Source organism: Typopeltis vanoorti, chromosome 5 (assembly GCF_054136105.1).
Source record: "Typopeltis vanoorti isolate ZY-2024b chromosome 5, IOZ_Tvanoo_1.0, whole genome shotgun sequence".
Lineage (NCBI taxonomy): Eukaryota > Metazoa > Arthropoda > Arachnida > Uropygi > Thelyphonidae > Typopeltis > Typopeltis vanoorti.
The window spans coordinates 151,962,694-151,986,698 of NC_143553.1; the positions used below are offsets into that span (position 1 = coordinate 151,962,694).

Consider the following 24,005-nt stretch of genomic DNA (forward strand, 5'->3'; position numbering starts at 1 on the left):
AAACACTTCGTGTCTATTCATTTACATGAAACAAAGCGACAACAGATTTCGATTACTTAATGTTTTACTTTAGGTCGTAGATCCAAAATGCACTTTCAATGCGAATGACACATGCAGCGGAGTCGTATTTGGACGGCGATAATTTTAATCGCGTCCAGAACGCGTTCTCCCATTAATTTTTTATTTTTATCGTATCTTAAATATCGCGAACTCGACATGCAATGTTATGTTGTATGTGCATCTTATTTGTACATTCCTTAACTGTTAAGAATGTGATTACAAGACAAATTATTTTCTCACAGTAATTTTTCTACAGAAAATTACTGCGTTCGAGTCCTACTTATATTTCATTTGCTTACAGCGCTGATCATTCTTGGATAATCATTTTGACCGGTTGCATGATCATTTTTAAATTGTCTCAGCTGAGGTAGTTGTAGTGTTTACAAATTTATGTTGAAATCGCAGTTGATTTATCACTCAATTGAAAGATTTTAATAAGATGGGAGGAGAGATTCCCCTCTTAGATCACATTAATTCTTATGTACCTCCTTTTTAGGGAGTGTATTCGGGATACTATGACAGTACTACATAATTAGTTTGAACATTTGTTACTAAATTCATATTAAGTTTTTCCATATTAATCTATTATTGACAACCTTCAATGTTGCCAATCTTGCATTTCGATCGTCATAACTTTTATTATACGAGCCCCTCAGTGGAGTCAGAAGACTCATCACGGGAGACCCAAACTATCCATCCACACAATCTATCATACATCTCCTTGAACCCGTTAACAGACAAAACACGCATCCAATTCCAGTCATTCATAACTCGAAAAAAATCTAGTCCTCGCACATTTATTCAACTTCCAGGGTTGATCCCTTGTTCTGGTCCCTCTAGCCAAGAGTTCAAAAATTTCCCCTGCACATCTGTCCTATAAAACCCTTTAAGCAACTGAATTGTTTCTATCATATCCCCCCCCCCCTTTTCTCCTATCAACCAACTTCAGCAATCCACTCCTTCTATCTCTCTTCATACGGAACATTCCACGGGCCACGTACCATCTTGATCACTTGCCTCTGAACCCTCTCTACCGCTTCCTCATCCCTAAGAAACCCACGAGATCAGACATGAGCACAGTAATCCAGATGTGGGCGTATCAAGTCTTTATAAAGAGGAATAACAACTTATCTCCACTTGTTAATGTGTCCTTCAATAGCCAAGTAATCTTAAGGGCAACCTTAGCAATATATTCTCTAAACTTTAACTCTCTGTCTACCACCACCACCCCTAAATCTCTAGCTTCATCTATTTCCTAGAGGACAGTGCCATAAATGTGAAAAAAGGAATGTGTAATCTAATTTATTTCAAAATGCATAACTTCATATTTATCGACATTAAACTGAAACCCATTATCTTTTGTGCCTATACTGACAGCCTATCTAAATCATCCTGAGCTCTTTATATCGCCTTGATTAACTATTACTCTACCTAACTTTGCATCATCAGCAAAAATTGAATATTTCCTATATCATTTATCTATTATTATCTTGTGGCACACCACTAGTCACGTGTTTTCGCCTCGATTCTCTCCCTCCATATTCCACTTTTTGATATCTGTCCAGCTGCCACCCTCTTATCCACTTAACCCATGTCATATTCATCCCGATTTGTTCTAATTTGCTTAAGAGTTCCATTTGGTATTCTTTCAAATGCTTTGCTAAATCATGGCGTAGCCATTTCCTTTATCCAACTCGGCTGTTATTCTATTAAAAAAGTTAGTCAATTACTAAGGCATGACCATGTTGTGCCTGAGTGTACGTGATTTCTTCAGAAAACCATGTTGACCCTCATAAAGTATCATATTCCTATCCATCCATTCTTGGATTCTCTTTTTGACCAATTTTTCTAGTACTTCTACCACCACACCTGAGATACTGATTAGTCTATAATTTGCCTTCTGCAATCTTAGAACTTCTTTATGCAAAGGAATTATTTTCCCCTCTTTCCACTCCCTAATTTTATCGATTCACCTAGACCAGTGGTTCTTAACCTGATCGGGAGCGCCCCCTGGGGGCACTGTGAACGTTAAAGGGAGGCGGTAAGCATTACAATTGTACTAATATAATAATAAGCGTGATTAAAAAAAACTTTAGACTTCGCTTGTTGAACATTGAACCCGATGTCGAAAAATTAGCAGGATCTCATCAGGGTATCCATTAACGATTTGGCTTATCAAATACAGTAAGTTTACATCTTTGAGTCGAACTTAATTTGTATCAGTCACTAATTTTTAATTATCAGTTCAAATATGTTGATGGCAATTTAGGTTTGCCTAATAATATATTAACTTATTAAGTCATTAACCTAATGCAAAAATGAGCAGGGATCGCCTGGCAAAACAAAAGTTAAGAACCACTGACCTAGACCTTGTTCTTTCTCTTAACTATCATGCTGACATCACACTTTTTGTTGACCTTTGCTGTCATTCTGTTTAAGTGACCCTACCACCCGAGATTATCCCCACTCACATGCATTCTCGAATGCAAACAATGTCAAGTTCAGTTACATTTTAATATCTTTCGCATTTCAGGATTCTTTACTTCGCTCCTTAATTTTTCACAGAACTATCTGGTCTCCAGACCTAAGCGAGTTACTTTATTTCTAAGTTTTCCAACCATAAGTTTAGATTGATTTAAAATTGACTTTAATACTTGAAACTTGCTTCAGATTATTTTATTAGTTTAGTTAACTTCTTTTCCACGTAATGATCGCTTTGTTTATTTTGTAATCATATTTAATTGGCTAAGTTCACTTAAGTGTATACGTAAAGAGCTGAAATATTTTACTTATTTTAAAAGTTCTCCATTCAGTGTTTCACTATTCCTCCCGTTTATTTATTTTTTAAATTGTTGATTTTTATACCAAATTACAGTATTTATTCCCCAGGACTTGATAGCTGGTTTGGACAACGTATAGTCTCTCTCTCAATGAGTCAGAGTAATTTAAAAATATTTGCATTATCTCTCCTCATCTTTACTTTAAAATTCAACATTAACTGAAAGCTGGTTTTTATGGAAATCAGTCTGCAATGTATTCTAATATTTTACAAAGTGCGCAGTTTGAGTTCACTAATCAAAGTACGCGGAAGAAAGTGAAATTAACGGGAAGAGATAAGAGAATGTTTACTATAGCTGATCAAGAAGAGCAATCAAATATTTGTCCTTAACCGAAGGATAATGAAATTATTTGATAGCATTTGCTATATCAACTTGTTAACAAATTGTTAGATCGTTTTGCAGATTGCGATCGGCTGATTTCACGGTTGATAATTGCACCAGCGTTGCGAAACAAAGTTATTAGAAATATGTGATAACAGGAACAAAAACTATTGATTACTTAATTTCACATTTTGATTATTCACCATTTTCATCTCATGTCGATGAACATTCTTAGACCACGTCGTTTCGCTAAACATTTTACGAGCGACAGAATATCTCAATAGCTCATCTCGAAAACAGGGTCACCGCTCCTTAGAAAGATTAAGACAATACAACACTGATATGACTGAGTAGCTTAGATTGATGACTTACCATTTCGCAACATCTTTCATAAAACGGCAAACATCTTTGTTTTCGTTTCGAGAATTTTTCCTATCCTTGCATAATGCTTGATTCCGATAAAATACGAGCGAATAATTGGATAATCTTTTGGATACATTTCAAGGATTTCTCTTTAGAAATCGATGACTTTATTTTTTATTCTACTTAGATTTCGAAACAGTAACGTTTTACCTGTAGATCATCTATTTCTTCTGTTCATTTTCTTTGTGCAAAACATCAAACCTATAGATACAATATGGATAAAACATAAGCGAAATATTATTCGGGATTTACCTTCATCTATTAAGTTCTGAGATTTTAAAACTGTTAGAGCGTTTTAAGCTATTTAAGATTTGATTAAACACAACTTCATTGGGAAAAGTATCGTTTTCCAATGAAGTATAGGTTTTTTTGGTTTGATAAAAAAAATAGTATGAAATCCCTTTTTCAATAACATCTTGATTCGAAAAGCAACTGCTTATAATCGGTTCTTATTAGATCACCCCCAATGCAGACTTTCCTGTTGGGATTATTACAAATAATTTCATGCACTTCAACTATTCAAAACGAAACAGTTACTTCAAGCAAGCCTCCTCATTCTGAAGTGTAGATACTTAAGTCAAATGCATAAATGGTCAGACGAACTTATCTATCCAATGAGTCATGTTGCTTTAAATCTACAATCATAGATGTAAAGTAGCTGTAATATGAAATCTTTATTGTATTCCTTACCGAAAAACTTTCTCTTGGAGAAAGCAGGGTCAGCTGTCTAGTAGTACTTAATTAGAATTACGTCTTAAGCCATTATGTAATATTTGTAACTGCCCATGTAAAAAAAAAAAAAAATCATCTACGTCATAAGTTACGGTCGAAGCATTTCTGCTAGATGGTTTGCCTGTTTTGTGGGGTGAAACACTCGAGTTTCAGAAAGCGAATTGCTTATACCAAAGAACCATTAAGAAACTCGAGAGGAAACTAATAGTTTGATATGAAGGTAAAAAGAGAACACTGCAATATTTGTTCTCTAAATACTCTTCGGATAAAGTACTCAAATTTGTTTTCTAAGCAAAATAATAATAATCAATTAGGAACAATCTTAATTGCTAAGTTCTCTAAGTGATTCTTGTTTATTGTTAGAATTGTCATCATGACTGTGGACGACGTGGAAAGTGCAAAAAGCTACGAAAAATCCATGGAGTCCCATTCTCATAGCATCAAGATCCCTTACAACCGTGAGAAGCAAAAAGAAGCAAATGCCTCGGAGGAAAAACCGCTAATTCCTAAACGTTCAAAAATTACTATCAAGCAATTGATGGTTCTCATCATTCTAAGTTATGCTCAGTTTTGGATTGCAGCCTGCATTTCTATTTTGGCACCATTTTTCCCACAGACGGTAAGTGGAAATAACTTGGTAGTTTTGCATTTTAAAAATAAGCTAATAAATTGCGCTATCCATGTCCAAATAAGGAATATGAAAAAGTCGAAGGATTGAAAAAAATGCATTGAATATTTTTAACTAGTTTAGGCATGCGCAGTATACTTAGTTTCTAATATTAAAACATTTTTTCACAACTTAAATTTTAGGCCGAGAAAAAAGGAGCAACGCCCACGGAGTATGGATTCATATTCGGAATTTTTGAATTCGTGGTTATCTTTATGTCTCCAGTCTACGGGAAACTGGTAAGAAAAAGATCTTGCTTTAATAAAGCAAATTGTTTCATTCTTAAATAATAAATTCCAATTAATCTTTTGGGAATTAATGTCAAATGTATGGTTTTCAGATTGCATTTGTCAGCGCGAAATTCATGGTGACGGCAGGCATATTTGTAACCGGAGCGACCAGCATTCTATTTGGGTGAGTACATCGCACTTATTCCTTCGTTGTTCTTAGATTTAGTAATCTAGAAAACTCCCAACGCACCTGAAGTGCGATGGAGGTTTTCAGCCTATTGACGTGTTAAGACTGCTGCAGATGAATCGCACTTTGATACCGACAAGCAATGTTCTGATTTCACCATGACATGTTAATAAAAACTTGACTACGCTTTTATTAGTCTTAAGTGGTCGCCGGACTTGAAATATCACGAGAAAAAGATCTGCAAAGTACGGATTTACTAGCACGGAAGCCATTGACAGCTTCTGTGCTGGTAAAACTTAACCCTCCTAGACTACAGAAATTCAGAATTCCGTGGATCCTAAAGGCTTCATCGTACATTATAAATTAATGAAATTAGGCAAGCTAATATTACACGCATTTTCATGACTTGAGTTTATGAAATTTTAAAATAGAACACTCGTTTGAATATTCTATCTACACTCGTTAAGCTGAATACATGGGCGGCTCGTGCATAGGAACTGCATCACCCCCATTTTTTCTCGAAATATATTTATTAATTTATTTATATTTGCTTGTAATATTTAATTTTATCATCAACAATCCTATACAATTCTCTTATTTTTTATAAAAAGAATAAAAATCCATCTTGTTGCCCTTAGGAGGGCGAAGGATGCTAGCGGCACTGTGTTTTCCACAGTGTCATATTGGTACGCGCGCAAGCATATGCACGTCATAGTGAAATACGAGCTATTAGCGTAATGCGGCACTGTCCGTCGCGCAGTTCCACTGTTGTTTATATGCAGTTTGCGCCAGTAGTAGTGTTCACAGTGCTTAACGTCTGCTCCGTCTCTTTTAAATATTTTTACATTACAATTACAGATATAACATTTGTTATTTTTTTATTTTAGAACATTCTTGGGGTTATGATAATAGATTTTATTTTTAAGTAATTTTGAATTATACTAAACTGTATAATTTTATCGATAATAAACACTATTTTTCATGTTTAAATTTTGATATTTTATCCAAATACGTATAACACTGTACTTACTGTGTGTGTGTATTTCGAAAGTTGCAGCACCCCCACGATTTCAAGCCACGAGCCGCTACTGGTTGGTTCTATCTACACTCGTAAAGCTGAATATCTAATCAGCTACAAATGTATTTCTTTATCATGCAATATACAGTTATTGCTTAATTTCATAATCTACTACATCGCATTGAGATACCTGTTTGGTATCGCAATGCGATGAATTGCATGTTATGAGTTGCGTTCGAAAACCCCGATTTTCAATTGCAACTTTGCAACTAAAGGAATATTGTTGAGCATTGAATATTTAAGTGCTCGTTACATAACTATCACGCATCCACTTGGCCTTTTGAACTTGTTCATTCCCCAACTTTTACAGTTCGCTACCGTAAAACACCTCCACAGAGTTCTTCGTGTAAGAACTCGATTACTGGTATTAAGAATTTTCCCATCCGGCTTATCTCGAGCAAAAGATTTTGTCAGCTGGGTAGCAATATGGAAAATGTTTAGTGGTCGTCCTAGGTGGCTTTCTTTTGTTATCGGAGCATCCAGCTAGTCGGAACTGAATCTACTAGCGTCAGTGGTCTAGCACATCCTCAGAAAATGTTCCTGTTTAGATGAACTCTGAAAGGACAGAGCACCTAACTTCGATACGATTCACCATGTTCAAAACTTGAGTTAGTGGATGAAGAAACTACTGACGAAGCTTTTTATTATCTTAACTGGCTTATCTATAGAATCAACTGAAAACTTCAATCATCCATGAGGAGATAAAAAGCGAAATTATTACACTTCGTATATCTGAACTTCCAAATGATCTTTTAGTAATACACACAAATTCTGCATGAATTTTAGTTGGTTCGTAAGTTTTCGAAACTATCGGATCATTGTTTACTCTGCATATCATAGACCAAATTTTATTAAGACGTACGTTTTCTTAGCTTAACGCAGCGTAAAACAAATTCTCCTCCCAAAACCTGTACTTAACATTTCCGCTAATGTGTAATTTTAGTATTGCCAACTGGGAATATTAAAGAGTATAACTCGTTCAATGCATATCAACGATAATTATCTCATATAAGTCACGTTTCTTATGTTTTATATTTGATTTACTTCCAGATTTCTGGATCATGCACCCAATGGACTCCCATTTGTAGCCATGGCTTTAGCAGTTCGAATAGTGCAAGGGTTTGGTGCTGCAGCAATTTTAACAGCAAGTTTTTCCATTACGGCAGCTGAGTTTAAAGGAAGAGTGGCTGTCATGTTTGTAAGTATACATCTAATACGAATGACTTTTTGTCTCTACTAACGTTAACTGTTAATTCTAAACTTGCGTCCATCTGGATTCGATTCGTCCTCGAAAAAGAACTCGACGATCAACACGTCTAACTATATAATTTACAGTCTTAATTGGATTTGTCTTAACTGCGTGTGTTCTCTGGTCGATTTGCCTGTATGCACGTGGGAGGAAATACTGCTATCGGCTAAACTCGCCTTCCGAAAAAACCATTCCTCTTCTCGTATGCGACTCGACTTCGATTTTTGCCCAATCGAAGGGTGTAATGCTCCCCCCCCCCTTCGTTCTTACAATTGCCATGCAAAGATATTTGAGTATTGAACTCAAATGAATAAGAATTTGTAATTAGTTCAGTTTAATTCGATCCGGATTGCTCTTCCAAATTTTTGGAAGTCTCCACAGCATTAAATTTTCTCCAAACACGAAAACATAAATTGATCGGTGGACTTTTGGTTAGAAATACAATTTGTCTAAAGAAAGGCGAGTTTGTCAGTTACATACGGCGTTTCCTCAGCCAAGAGGGAAGTACATTGGTCTCGTAATCTTAGTTACTTCGGTCCTAATTCGAAGCAGTCGAATTAGGACCGAAAAACGAATTTGATTTTTAAGATTTGTTTTATCTTGAAAATATTCTTCATAAACTTATACCAATTTTCCCCTCTCATTTCAGTCGATCCTGCAGACTTTCTTTGGCTTTGGACTTATAGTTGGACCAACTGTTGGAGGCGCCTTGTATGAGGTAAGTTTTTACTGACTGAACATGTTAGGATTGGGAACAAAACCAACGGTTAAATGAATTTATTCTTAAAATGCTCAAATATGCTTAGAAAGGTTCCGTAACAGTCATTCAATACTTTATCATCATTGTCCTTTGCAAATTAAACCTCAGGATTAAAGTTGCATATTCGAAGTGTCTTGAATTAAATTCATCTTAGCATGACTTTTTTTTATCCCTGTTTCGACAACAAGAATGATCTCTTCGACTTGTGCTTGGATGACTGTGTAATTGTCCGAAACCCACGAATAATATCCTAGAAATGGTTTGCTAAAAATACTTTCGCGTTTGTCTAGTGCTTGCTTCATGTTCATCCAAATATAATTTCCTAAATCTAAGATTTCAGCTGCAATTTCGCAAACGAAATATCCCAACTTAAATCTTTTTCTTCTGATATAATCATCGTACTTACTTGATTTAGAATTCTCCAGTTTGTAGTTGGCTACAATAAACAGCTACAGAAATGAGATTTTTAAGAGCAGTTACAGGATGCACAAAATTGGAATATAAGAAGCGAATACATCAAAAGATATACTCACGCACTCACTAGGGGCGAATATTCTAAGTGTGCGGTGCATATCCACGGAATACAATATCACGATATATTTTTGCATTTATTCCAGTTAATCGCATGATTCCTAAAATTAAACACAAATATTAAAGCTTAATGAAGAGACGATTTTCGACACTTCAACATTGCACTCTATTCTCGTTAACAGTCCTGGTGTGCGGTCACAAATACGAATACCTTTCAGTCCTCTGAACAGACGTACGTAGATGGCGCTGCGGGTCAAATTCTTAATGTTCCAGTGGTTTTAAACCACCCAGAAGTCTAGGCAGGGTGAGCGCTGAGACAATAGCACCTAGTGACTGAGCTTGGTTATTGTATCTGAGGCATGCATGGAACGTAGTGAGCGGCAGAGGAGAGTTTTTTCATTCGTTCGAGTGATAAAAAAAAGCACTTGTTTTTCTTGCTTGTGCAGTATAGCATCTGAGGTTGGAAAGTTTTTTTTCTTCCCCTTCTTTAACGATATAGGGACATCTTTTATTCTAGTCTTCGGAAACAACAGATGTATAAAAAAAGTATCTGTTCCTGAATAAAAATGGACACTTCTGTGTATTAAAGTTGTTGACCTACAACAAAATACTAGCATATGCGCGATCTATTATTAAGTCGCCACACACACACACACGCACGCACGCGCACACACAATATAGATAGGAAGTTGAAGTTTAGAGACCACGTGGCAAAGATTACAAATACAACTGAAAAGATAATTGCAATGCTGAAACGAACGTTCACGTGTAAAGATAAGGATGTTATTTTGCCTCTTTACAAGGCCTTGAAGACCTCACTTGGACTATTGTGCGCAGGTCTGGTCTCCTGGTTTCCGTTGTGATTCTGATATATTGGAGAGAGTACAAAGGAGAGTGTTAAAAATGATATCAGGATTCTGTAATACTGATTATGAAGACAGGTTGAGAATTAGTAGACTGCAGACACTAGCAAACAGGAGAAAGAGGGGTGATATGATTGAGATTTACAAACTTCTGAAAGGGTCGTACAGGATTTCAGTTGGAGGGTGAAGAAAGGACGAGAGGGCATCCTTGGAAGCTGAGTATAAAGACCGCTAAGAAGGGTGTGAGGGCTAGATTTTTCTCTCAGAGGGTGGTGCGTGATTGGAATGGATTGCCATTGGATGTTGAGTTGCAAGTAGTGTGAATGAATTCAAGAATAAGTATGACAGCTGGTGTGTGTAGTATGTGGTCTCCTATGATGAGTCTGACTCCCTGGAGTTCTCTCATAATAATAAATAAATATATATATCGAATGTAGGATTCCCGAAAGTGTGGATTCCAATAATCATCGGATATCATGTATCCTATTATTGCGTGAAATATATACTGAGTCTCAGTAAAAAAAAAAAAAATTATTCAAAATCGAAGCGAAATATAAATAAACTATAAAAAATTTACGGGGTGATTTGCTGCTCCATCAAACCACATGTATTCTTGCCACACCTAAATGAAATCACTTGATCAACATTTTAGTTCACTGGATTATTCTCTCCCTATAGTTTTTAACTACTAAATATACAGTGGCTGTTTAGTATTGGTTAGTTATTTAAACTTCAAACAAATCTTTCCCTTTCCTCGTAATTTTTTTTTTTTTTTAATTATGCCATCAGATATTCACTTATGTCTAGACTTCATAGGATCGCATGTTAATCTCTCTACCCAGCAACTTATAGGCGACACACTACAAACGTCAGTTATTAATAATTCGTTTGCCATTAATGAAAGTATTTCTACTCGCATTCATTCTTTCCTTTGCATTTCCCATTCTCACATGACTTATTAATGGTTTACACATTTACAGTTTTTGAGTAATTCAAACATACCAGTCAATTATAACATTCCCCTTCATTATTGTTTACTAATATATTTAAAAACAAACACATGGTTTCCCCCACTCTGCGTAGATTTGGTTGCAATTAATTGATAAAGTATTCAGTTATTTGCGGAGGAAAGGTTTCTAAGTAAAAGTCCTTTTTAGGACTCCCAGAGTAACAATGCTGTAGCCAATGAAGTTTTAACTGAGGCTCGGCTATTGCCGTTACCCAGCCATGACTAGAGCTACTTAGCTCAATAACACTCCATCCACACAGATTTACTTCATTCAGATGACGGGATAAAGAGTCAAGGACTCAGTCCATTGCCCAGTTCTTTTAAGAACTTTAAGAACAGTTATTTGCATTGGACCAATTAAGATGAGCGCCGATGCGCTGTGCACTCTCGAAGCTTTCATACATCGATAAAAACGTAGTCAAATTGACGTCAATTTTGGAGCTCGGGTTGCGCATGCCACAGACACGAGATGCCACTGATATACACACAACGTAAATGGAAAGGTCAAGAATATAGAGAAATGAAAAAAAATATATTTGTTAGTTACCTTCAAATATTGAAACTGTTTTGATCTTTGGTATATTAAGACATTAGTTTTCTCTGTCATCTTTGACCTGGTCCAACTTAAAACCAGATTTCTCTTCTTGGATGGAATCTTATTCCTAACTTTCCCTGGTCTATAGTATCCTCAGCTTGGTATCTTCTTTCACTCAAGAGGTCACTTTCTCATCTGCACAGTTGTTTGCTCTGTACAAATCTATTCAACCTTGGAATTCTGCTTCCACGTTTGAAGTGGTTCGCCTAAATCCTCTTTAAAAAAAAATTCTCGACACCATTCAGAGATCGGTTCTGTTGAGTAACAAGTATTTCACTCTTCAGCCTCTATCTCGCAGACGGTCAATTTATTTATACTCCAGTATCCATAATGCCTCCCATTGCTACAAGATCTACAGCAACTCAGCTGTGGACTCGCCGAAATTGTTATTCGGTCATCTTATTGTACCTACTTCTGTTCTGCAGAACAGATCTCATAAAATATTCCCCCAAGACTACAACCTCAAGTTCTTTTAATACCAACAATTGCTTTGTTCTTCACCTCTACTCCATACACTACATTTGCTAATCCTTCCAACCTTTCGTGTGTGGGAGTGATAAAAGGTCATTTGTTTTCCCTTAAGAATTTTAAAATAAGTATAGGAACAAAATACGGTGTTTAGCTAAACACGAAAACTGAAGCAGCTCCTGTGCTAAAAGAACTAGTTACAATTAATAAATTGATTCTGAAATCTTTCAATAGTAATAAAGAAATTCCATGACTAAATATTTTTTTTTCCCTTTAGTAGTCAAGTATCTTAGTAACCCATGAATAATCTTTTTTTTATTTTATTTTATTTTATAGTCAGGAGGATTTGTAGTTCCATTTGCTGCCTTGGGAGGATTGCTCATGGCTGGAACTTTACTCGCCGTAATTCTACTTCCTGAAATAGGTAAGATGTTACTTTTGTTTGAAAGAATTCAGATTCAGTAAATATATGCATCTATTATATGCACGTGTACTGTTTCTTCTCAAAAAGATTTTGAGTTCTGTATATAGATAAGAATTTACTTCGTTGATTCTGCTCATGATTTTAATTCCAAACAACTTCAATGGAAGTTGAATGTTAATCGCAGTAAAATGATAGCATCGACCTTATCACTGATCCAAAATCTAAATATCTTGCAGGCTGATAATTCACACATCCCCTTAGTATCTGTACTGTTGCAGCATTCTATATTTATCTGTAGCATAACTGCATTAATTCACTAGTATTTTAAATGAAATCATGTCATTGCTGGATCAGCAATAGTACTTCTACTGTAAAACAGATCGTCGCTTCGATCCCTTGAGAGGTGAAGCTTGCAGATCTCGAGGATGGACGCATACGCTTCATTGAAGTGATTTGAATCCCTAAAAAGAATTTTGAGACATTTGAAGTTTCCAAACTGAAGCTAGGTTAGTCTTAAAACAAGCTTGAACATACACGATTAATTGCTAGGAACATTTACACAACTGCTGTCTTGGTTATTTCTGCTGTAATTTCAACAATATTAATCAGTGGGACTGTCACGTTTGTCTGTTTTCTTTCCTTCCAAATGAAACAGTTTTCTTAATTCATAGTGACCAGCATTCTTTAGGACTAACGATATTTACAATTTTTATGCTTATTTTTAAGAATCCAATGTTTTGCGTGTCGCTCAAATGAAAGGCTGAATTGCATAAACGGTATATTAAGTGTTGTACTTTTTACTGTGTGCATTTTAGTGTGGCATTCGTTACTTATTAATATACACTTGATCTCGTAATTTTAAACTTTGTTCCTAAACTGAAAGTTTTTATACTAGCATCAATGCTTCCAAAAATGGACAGCAGAATATTGTTTAACATGCCTTCCACTAGATGGAAGCACTAACGTTCCTCTCTTGAAACAATCTTTTAAATGTAACCTTTTAAAACACTTTATTATTTTTTTTTTCTTTCTAGAAACTCCAAAAGAAGCCGCATCGGGAGATATGAAGAAATTTCTGTGGGACTATGGAATCATCATGGATGCTTGTGCTATCATCACTGCTATGATATTCATTGGTTTCAATGCTGCTACTCTAGAGCCTCATCTTCGTCAGGTATGCGGATTAAAATTAGGATTTTAACTAAACTGAACTTCACCAATCCATAATATTATATTGGACAATATCTGAATTTTTTTTTAACTTAATTCTTTCTTTTGTATTGCAGTTTAATCTCTCGGCGTTTCTTGTCGGTTGCGTCTTCATCATTACAGGCACAGTTTACGCCATCACAACTTCGTTCTTCGGTTGGCTTTGTGACCACGGGGTAAGTAAAGCGGATTTGTAGCAGTCACAAATGTTTTCCACATTTAGATATTTTAACTTAAGTAATATTTTGAATTCAAATCTGTGGCGGTAGGTAAAACACGTCGAGTATTAAGGTTTTCATGTATGCTACTAAATAAAGGAAGTTCACGGTAAATGCGTACGTTATCTACCATTTAAGAAGTTGCCCAAGATGTTCTTTTCATATGATGCAAGTACACGCTTTAGCCAATGCCCGTTTAGTAATTCGAAATACCCATTGCATTAGTTTTATGTTTTAATCATTCAATGAAGTTTCTTCCCTGTTGAGAGAACTCGCTTACTTCAGCCTTGTTTAGTTTCTTAATCTGTTTGGTGCCGCATATCGTTCGCCTATGATCAGATAGATTTCAGGTGTTTATTATTCAAAGCATTCAAACCTATTACGAATCGATAAAATGGTGGCCGAACCACTTTGTCTGAACCAACTCCGGTAGTTAGTTGCTTCAAACCATAGCCTCCATTGACCTATGATCTGATTCGAGCCGATCTCTTTTTAATCCTTTCACCTATAGGTTTATGCTTGTCTTTAGAACCAGCACTATGAGCCGGCTGTCCCACCGCTGATATTCTTAGTCCTAAAAAGGTAGTTCTTTCGATTAAGTGTTTGTCTGCTGGACAAAACTTGAAGTGGTTCAGTATCCTAAAGTCAGCTCATGATGAGTTTTTTAAATAACAAACACTTTCGCTCATTTGATATAATTTATTATTCTTAATAAACTTGAATGGCAAGTTGAAGTAGTGAAGATTAGACTGTTACATCTCTCTCTCTCGCTGCCCTTTGAAAAGAGCAGTGTGTTCAGAAGTCAGTCAAATTGACGTAAGAAATGTTTCGCACGCTTTTGACACATTTATCATAACTGCATTATTTGGTTGACGTGCACGCAAATGCTTTTGACTGCCATAATTTTTGCAAAGCCGTTACTTGATTAACTGTAGATGACAATTTGTTTCCCCATTCCTTTTAAAGCGCAGATTACTTCATAATATTTTTGAATTATTATTGTTCATTGACAGCAACTGAATTTAAGTTATGACGTAACACTCCATAGCGAGCAAACATGCATATTTTATGGTACTTGGCGTGCAGTACGTACATCAAACGTTTTCTTGTGGCGTGACTTCCTCATATTCATTGCTTCTGTTTTCACAGCCTGAAATAAATGAATAAAATATGCCAACAAACCTTTTTGGATTGTTTCTGTCACACGCGTTAAACCAAAGCTACTTCTGAATCGTGACTTAAAGAAACTAAAACTTCAAGCTCCCTCAAAAAAGGTTAAACCTATAGCATACTAATATGGTGCTCTTAAACTTAAGGTGGAAATCTTCCTCTGAAGACGAACCAAGAATATGCTATTTGTGTTTTTACCAACTTTCGTGGGTTGGATTCGCATAAACGATAAAGGATGTAAGAACGAACGGCTCAACATTTGAATCGTAGATCAAGGAATTTTGCTTTAAGTTTTGTACCTTTTTTTTTAGGTTTTAATTTTTCAAAGTTCTCACCTCCGAATTCCTGCAATTTTTCTGCTTCCTCATCCACTAGACAAGATCAATTATCTAAATCTTTAGATAAAGAAATCGAATTTTATTCGAAGACATTTGCTAGAATCTAGATGGTATGAGGTCTTCAACGTGGTGTTTAATCCGAGGGAAAAGATTACCCTGCTTAGTACAGATTTATATCAATCCTGAGCATGAAAATGTGTAGAGAACTGTTTCTTGAACCTTTCGCTAGCCGTTGTCATTTAAGACTGTGTCTAGTGGAGGAACTTGGTTTCATAGGTTTGAAGTGTGTGAATATTTGTTTGGAGGAATGATAATGGCCAGATAGAAGGAGCAGTGCCTATAAATATCGAATAGGAAAGGAGGAACTCTAATAGTATCAACGAAATACCCAATTGTTTAGTATGACTCGATTCATAAAAGGTTACTCAAAATCCTCCAAAGAATAATTCTATGCTATTCAACTCAAACACAATCTGTAGCTCGCTGATTGCCCAGTCTCCCTTCACGTAATCTACTAAAGGCCATTTTAAGCGGGAAAATGAACATACTGATGCGAAACTTGGACTTCTCGTTTATCAACATTCGATAAATGTAAACATGGATGCTTTGAATAAATTTAAATGAGTGGTACAATTACTTTGATTGCAGTTTTAACTACAGATTAATTTTATAGCTTAACTATACTTACATTTGGTTTAATTTACAGGTCGATACCCACATACTAGGAGTTATAGGCTACCTTCTGTCATGTGTTGGATTAGTTCTCATCGGACCTGCTCCGTTCATTCCTTTCAAAGCGTAAGTGTTGCATCCGTTAAAGAAAAATTTAATCGGTCTTAAAATCTATGTTTAAAAGATCTATCTTAACTAATAGAGTAAATATTAATTGAAATAGTTGTTTAACTTAAGTTAAACATTAACTGAAACTAAATCGTGATTGCATTTGCAGAGAACTATGGACTGTTATAGTCTCGCTTGTGATAATTGGATTTGGGATTGCGTCCAAAGTGGTGAGCTCTTTCATAGGAGCCTTGAGAAATACCATGTAAGTATTTAGATTCATAACTTAATAATAATAAATATATCGTCTGTTTTGCTAACACAAAGGAGATAACTTTATCTCAATGGAGTCTTTTAGTTGCATTATTAAAATTATTTTTTTTCCCCAGTAAGTGGACACTTGTATAAAATCGACACCCAAACGTGTTCACACGAGAATGGAAAAACCATCACTCAAATTGCTCTTTTCGGTACTATCAAAAATTAGTTCCGAACGTATTAAAGGCAGTCCGATTTTATGACACTAGTTCGAAACTAAAGGTGCGTTTGTGTGTCGAGACTTAATTCCAGTTACGAATAGCAGCAAAACTCTGAAGTAAAGATAGTGCTGATCTCTTATGATAGTATCCTTGAGCATGTTGATTTTTGGAATGGCTAATTTCAAGGGGTCTATACAGTCTAGTTACGCTGTTATGTAAGACTTCCTGGATTTCCAGGACATTTTATGCTTTAGCAGTGGTTTTTCCCGATTTCTTTGTAGCTCATCGTCAGATTGTAAACTTCAAGTAGTTTTAAGTGGACTAAAGAATAAATAATCTCAAAAATCCTGCTGTAAAGCACACTTTCGTGGCTACCTCTTCTTAAAGCAGGAGAGGAGTCTTGCACCGAGCAATGAAACATGATCAGTGACGGCCGGTGAAAATTAAGTGGGGGTGCTGCATATACAAAATAAAAAATAAATATTTTTTTTCCTGATCAGTAACAAATTTATTAATAAATAAATTTACATATTAAAAAATTGCTTTATTAAAAATATATCTCACCACGAACAAACACCAATAATAAAAGTTTCGTATCTCACAGAAATAACGCGCGCAAGCGTACGATACACTACCCAAACGAGCAGTGTCGGAATCGCTTGTGACGTGCAATCACAAGCGCAAACGAATATCGGCGAGTCTGGCTGCAATTGGTCGAACGTGATAATATCGACACTGCTTTAGATCGCAGTGCATTTGTTTCGTAATCTAAAGCGTTAATCGAACAATCCCAATTATTAACTATTCAATCACTGTCGAAACATAAGCTGTAACCTTTAACATATTGCATTTATATAATGTTGAGAGCATTGTTATTATTTATAAACACAAACAAAATTTAAATTTTTCATTTTTTCCCTTTGAGGTGCTGCAGTGTCGCAGTGCTTACATACAAGCCGCCACTGAATATTATATAAAATTATTTCAATATCCATTCCCACAGCAGATTTCTGTGTGAAGAGGGGAAACATGATATGCAGACAGAGCACTAATTCAATCCTCGCGTTTTAGGGATGTAGACAGATTTTACCACAACAAAATCCAATGCTGCTATAGTTGCCTTAACGGGCAAGTTAAAAATCCATTTTCAACATTTTATAGCTCATTAATCCAAGCAAATGGATGCAGTAGTTGGCCACATTAAGAAAACTGAAATACGCATTGCAATAGTGAAGTCGGAAGAACGGTGCATGTGACTTCTTAGCTATTTCTGTCTGAAAATTATTTCTCAAACTTTAAAAAAAAAATTAATCGACATAAAACACAACAATCATAGGTCATAAAATATAAATTGCATGAACTTGGATTTTCAAAGAAACTTTTACACACATATCATTTTATTGGATAAATTCGATGTTACTGAAAATTCGCACCTCGCGGTTTGCCAAAATTATATTTCTGCCCATCTAAATATTCACAAATCTTTTGTAATTTTGATATTCATTTTTTTTCTTGCTTATAGTGATATTTGCATATCTTGAATTAACTGTATTTTCTTCAATACAGAAAGAGAGGCTTCCCCGATGACTTAACAACTTACGGGATGGTGTCGGCTATGTTTGCTTCGTCAAATTCAATTGGGTAAGTAGTTAACCCTTAACTACATAACATAATTAAGTAGTTCCCTTAACTATAGGCAATTACGTTGTCGGTATATTTAGAATCCAATCCTATTGTTACTTTTATTAGCAATAATTCTAATAATGATGGTAATGATGCCAAACTTTTGTACTTGCAGTTGCTTTATTGGCCCCTCAGTTGGTGGATGGCTGTTGGAACATCTTGGCTATTCGATGGGCACCGTAGTACTCCTAATTCTGGATTTGGTTCTGGTAAGTTCTGTGGAATAAAATTGAACAAAATATAAATTTGTTTAGTTAATTCTGAGCCTTAACAATTTTATCAAATAGCTTTTTTTTCTTGTACCACCCTTTCCAGAACTGAAAGTATATTTTAATTCGACACTGAAACTTTATGAATTACTTTTTACAAATCGCTATAAAAGTATTGCTATAAAATTTCTAATATAGTATTCCTGTTTTCTGATAGATGGCAGCACTAATGGGCTATGTTGTGTGGAGAAGAATATATCGGAAAGAAGATGGTACTGCTGAGGAAAAAGAACCACTGACGCATAGTATGTCATTTAGAACCAGAAGCACTGATGTCTATTGATGGAATATACTCTAGTATTAATCTGAACAAATGACTTCGCTCAAGAGACTTGCGCAAATGTTACCTCGAGCCACTGACAAATTCCCTCTTAACTTTTGAGAGGATGATGACGTTCAGTGCTTTCAATGCATTATTTATTATACATCGGACTTCTCTTTTTAGACGTGAATTGCGCATTTTTTTATAATTGTTGAATCCCACGTGATTAACAGAAATTTATTGTTTTTATTACGTGTATTGTTATTCTTCTATGTACAATCATATTTTATTATAATGGCAACGTTTGAAACATAACGTTTGCTAATTAAGCAACAAAATGCAATATCATCTGTTAGCGGAGGTAACGAAATGGCGATATCGCTGCGAATTAATTAATTTGTATATAACGAACTCATCTTAATGACAAATGCGGTGTTGTAAAAATGTAAATACTCATTTTTAATTTTTTTTTTTACTACTTAAACCGAGCTGTGAAGTATGTATTTTCTTAATTCTGTATTTCATCTCTTGTTAATCAGTTTTCTATATTTTTATAAAACAAATAACTTAATGCTCATTCTTAATATCAATAGTGTGTTTTTTAACATTGGATTCGGAGTTCAACTTAGTTGTCACTGAGCTCCCTCCCCACTCAAGTTGTCCTACTGTGCTGTTAATACATTTTGTACTTGTGCAGCTCGTTTTTATTGTCAAGAAATAAATTATTTATTAAAATGTGGCAGTAAATTATTTAAAAAAAAATTAAACGTTCTTGCACAGTCAAACAACAGTTAGGTAGGAGAGACGACAAATTTTTGGCTTACAACACTTAAGCAGTGACACACTGGAATGGCAAAATATTTCTACATTTCTTCTCATTGATTTTTCAAACTAGCTCATACCTAGGACACCATCTAGTACGTGAGAATAATCTTTAAAGAGTTGAGTGAGTTAGCCTGTCTCTCACAAAAGTAGTTTCCAAAACGCAAGTTTTGATTCCCATTGTCGTCTGATATTACCAATCTAACCGTACTTTTCAGTCTTTAAATTTTTTGATCCACTGATTTGTATTTAGAAATTGAAGCAAACAAAGTGGCAAGTAGTTTGCCATTCGCATAAACTATTAGAGGGTGCTCTAACTCGATTCTTAAACTTGCTCAATTCTCCGTATTCGTATTCCTCTAACAAGCAATCAAAGAACTGCGTTATGTACATATTAATACCTCTCCCAAAATCCACTTAAAGAAAATGCATGCCAGTGAAACTTCACAAAATTCAAGCATCCATTCTAGTTGGATACATCATTCACCATCTTAAATATACTCCATGTTTAGTTTTTCTGTTCTATTGTTAGCCAGAATGCAATACAAATATTTCCTTCTCCCAAGTTGACTCAATGCCGAATTTTTCGATGATAGAAGCCCAAATTTCACTCCAGGATGTACATCCGATACAACATGCGGAGAAGTTTATCCCTCAGCAGATGAAATTTACTTTTATCCACAGCAACTACTAAAATGTAAATATTTAGCTCGCACCTTTCTTGAAAAACAACTCGTACGATAATGATTCGAAGCTATGCTGGACAGCACTAATTGAAGCGTAATTAGCTTCTGTTAGTTCATCGTTTTTCTGCAGCAACTACTAATGTTAGAATACGAACCAGTACCACTCTCAAGCGTCATCGGTTCAACTGACATTCCTAATTTCAGGCTATGGATGAAATCAGTCTGCAGACGTTTTCGATTAGCGAAATGCATTTAGAAAGATCCTTAAGGTAAGAGTAAAAACTAAAATGTTTTCAAGATTGTATTATTACATTTTGCGAAGACGACGCGAGTACCTTTTTTACGAAACAAATTTGGCTACGATACACTTCACGCCTTATGTGTACAATATATATCGCAATCTTTGGTTACAGTACTTGCCATTTATTGAGCCCTTTTAAAGGACTATCGCGGTATATTGCACCAAAAGGTTTTTTTTTTCCCCGCTTCAGAGGTGTGTATAGTAGTTAAAATTGATTACTATATAAACATATGTATAGAACATGATAAGAATTAAAGTATCTCTTGTAAAGCCTCGTAGAACTATTTACTCTAAAGGCAAGTGAATAGCGCTTCAATTTCTGGAAATATGGCTTTTTTTTTTTAGAACAGATATATACTAGTATTAACATGTCATTAACTGTCATGGTTGACTACATGGATGGTGTTCGTTTTTTATTGTGAAAAGTGGCAGAACCTTAAACTGGCTGGAAAGTCCTGGTTTTATTCATGGTTTTCAGATTATACAACGCCCTCAGCCCACTCATGTTACAGTAATGTACTGTAACATGAGTTGGCTGAGTATGTGTGAATCTCACCCGAAAGTAGACTTGCGGATGAGATTCACATTGATGCATGGGAAATAACCAAATATCATGCGGTGGTCAATTAACTATCCTAACATAAATGCTATTCTCGGGATTTTTGTTTGTGAGTACTTGGTGGGTCAGGTCTGCTGCTTAGCACTGACAACCGAAACAAAAAGTAGAATCTTCTATAAAATAATTTGACATGCGCTTTATTTTTTTAAATCTTCAAGATGGGAAAATGGCCCACTTCTCCAGCTCGAGTGAATTTAAATATTAAGGATCCTGGACTGGAATCCAGATTTTAATTTTATTATTATTTTTAAATCTAATTCTGATATGTGGGAGGTTCTACACTTGTGCTAGCGATCATAATGAATCTACCTCTATGAAATACACAAAGTACGTGTTTTAAATATCTCACTGATTTGTGCTACGAAAGTTCACTCTCAGCAAACCGACTTGGGATTTTTGTTTGCGAATTCCAGACGTCTTGTTCACCTCTCAGAGGCAAAGACTTTTGTAATAGGTATACAAAAGTCTTTGCCTCTTTTTCAATAATATATGGAGATGTCAAGAGTTACTTCTAGGACACCAGTTTTAAATCTCTCAAAATGGGCAAAATGACCAGAGACGTCTCATAGCCTTAAGTGCTTGGCTGTAATTTCAAAGTCCTCAACATAGCATTGACAAATGATGGATTTTTTTTAAAAATCTTTATGGTTGATTTTTAGATGGAATTCGTTTTTTCAAACCTCCAATAAACGAGGAAATGGTCTTATACCAGGCGATGAATTTTTATCTCCCACCTAAAGACAAACATCCATGCCCATAGCGGGATTCCAACCCGCAACATGTTGTGTTGCAGAGAGGATACGCTAACCAGTCAGACCTGAGAAGTATTTAAAAAATAGTTTCACACACATAATTTCATAACTCTTATTCCACTTATTCTAAATGAATCATATTTATAGCTTTCTTAGCTCTTTTTTTTTTTTTTTTATTCAGTTTAAAAAAAGTGCTTGGGCGTCACACTTTCTGCATCTTCCCTTACTTAACAGAAAAAAAAAATCCCCACCTATTTCATTAATTATTTTCTTCTGGGCACACGCGAAAAATTTTATCTAAAACTTCGAAAACTGGTTTTTTAACAACCGCAAGTTTTTTTTTTTTTTTTGCATAATTTCTTGGTTACGTGTTTTCGTGACTAATGGGGGTATAAGAAAGTTATCCTCTACCTAAGGCTACATGGATGCAGCTGTCGCCAGTGTGTTGCGCAATTAAAAAAAAAAAAAAAAAAAAAAACTGGCATGTGACACGCGATAGATGTCGGCTTGCATTGACATCAGCTTTTGTTATCTGTCAGTCATAATTTAGAAGTGTTTAGACTGGAGATACCAGATGGCGCCACAAAACGCAAATGAAATTCTCAACTAGAACAACTCTTACAGTTTGCTGGTCAACAGGTTATGCAGGTAAATTCCGTTTGGGTGTAACTGATTATTTCATTCAACAGATATATTCTTTGAAAGAATGAAAAGCCAATATCACTAATTGGAAAATTTGACACACCTTGAGAGATTAAACTGAAAAATATGAATGTTACAAAAAAAAAAAAAAAAAAAAAAAACTACACAAAGCAATTTTTAAGAAGGCTTGACGAAGCTTCATCATTCATTTGGGATTCAGGAGAGTTGGTAGCAAATAAGAAGTCGTGTGTTGTCATGTCGTTTGCTAACAAATCGCTCTCCTATATGTGAGAGAAAGAGTAGATGCAAACGTCACCCTAACAAATATCTTTAGCTTGGCGACTGGAATGTTATGTGGGAAAAAGTAAGGATAGGTGTAAAATCTATCTTACGAAAAAAAAGGGGACTGAGTTTTGGTACCATATTAAAGCTGTTTATGCTTTCCTTGAACCATGGAAGGATAGCCTGAAGGTCATCGTTCGATGGATCAATTGTGGAATGTCTTGACGCTTGCATTTGAACACTAGGTTTTTAGATTCTCAGTTGAATGGAGATCTAGAAATGTCTACTAGGGAATTTGATCGCTGGTTTCTTCTATCCGACTGGTGAAACTTGAAGGAATTATTGTTTTCAGGTCAAAAACGGAACATTATTGGATGCGTGTGTGTGATGCGAAATATCGTTTCAGTACATAACACCATTTTGTTATTATATATATACTTGGTTTAATCCTTTATCCAATTGTAAGCAAACAAAGTTTCCCCAGTCCTGAAATATTTTCAGGACTGGGGAAACTCGTGGTAAAGGTGGTATGACTTCATCACTTTCCTTAGCATCCCACAATGCAAAGCACATCTCCTTGAGGACATGTATAATGCTATGCATTATGGGAAGGGTCACTAGCCAGACCGGTTTCGACCTTTATTGAGGTCTCTTTGCATTGTGGGATTCTAAGGAAAGTGAGAGGTTATTCACCTTTATCCCGAGTTGCCTCAGTCCTGTAAGATACTTCAGGCGCAAACTTTGTTTGCTTACACTTGGAATAAGGATTAAAACAAATATATAATTTCTTGGTATAACAGTGGAAAAAACATAAACACTTTCCATTTTGTTCATTTATTGTGTTGCTCCATCTCATGTGAACATTTCTCAATGCTCTTAAAGCACATCCTGGCTGAAGAAGACAAGAAGGACATGCAGTTATCCCCATATGCTAATCGTACAACTTATTCATTCCACAGACCTACTTTATTTCGAGGCTCAACAGTTCCGTTGTATCCTTGTTGATATCACTAGTTCTTTTGTTTTAATTTGCGCCTGAAACGAGTAATTTGTAAA

General features: G+C 35.4%; 1 protein-coding gene across 3 annotated transcripts in view; it reads left to right on the forward strand.

The window, feature by feature from the left end:
• LOC150106946 (MFS-type transporter SLC18B1-like) overlaps positions 1–19,546 on the forward strand; it is a 63,406-nt gene extending 43,860 nt beyond the window's left edge. For all 3 annotated transcript variants that reach the window (XM_090392841.1, XM_090392838.1, XM_090392840.1), the window contains exons 2-14: positions 4,740–4,995; positions 5,187–5,282; positions 5,384–5,457; positions 7,589–7,736; positions 8,437–8,505; positions 12,350–12,437; positions 13,472–13,611; positions 13,724–13,822; positions 16,079–16,170; positions 16,322–16,417; positions 18,198–18,272; positions 18,430–18,523; positions 18,741–19,546. In XM_090392841.1, the coding sequence (XP_090248967.1) occupies positions 4,750–4,995; positions 5,187–5,282; positions 5,384–5,457; positions 7,589–7,736; positions 8,437–8,505; positions 12,350–12,437; positions 13,472–13,611; positions 13,724–13,822; positions 16,079–16,170; positions 16,322–16,417; positions 18,198–18,272; positions 18,430–18,523; positions 18,741–18,866 (1,443 nt within the window). In that variant the 5' untranslated portion in view covers positions 4,740–4,749 and the 3' untranslated portion in view covers positions 18,867–19,546. The remainder of the gene's footprint in view (positions 1–4,739; positions 4,996–5,186; positions 5,283–5,383; positions 5,458–7,588; positions 7,737–8,436; positions 8,506–12,349; positions 12,438–13,471; positions 13,612–13,723; positions 13,823–16,078; positions 16,171–16,321; positions 16,418–18,197; positions 18,273–18,429; positions 18,524–18,740) is intronic.
• Positions 19,547–24,005: the final 4,459 nt, after the last annotated feature.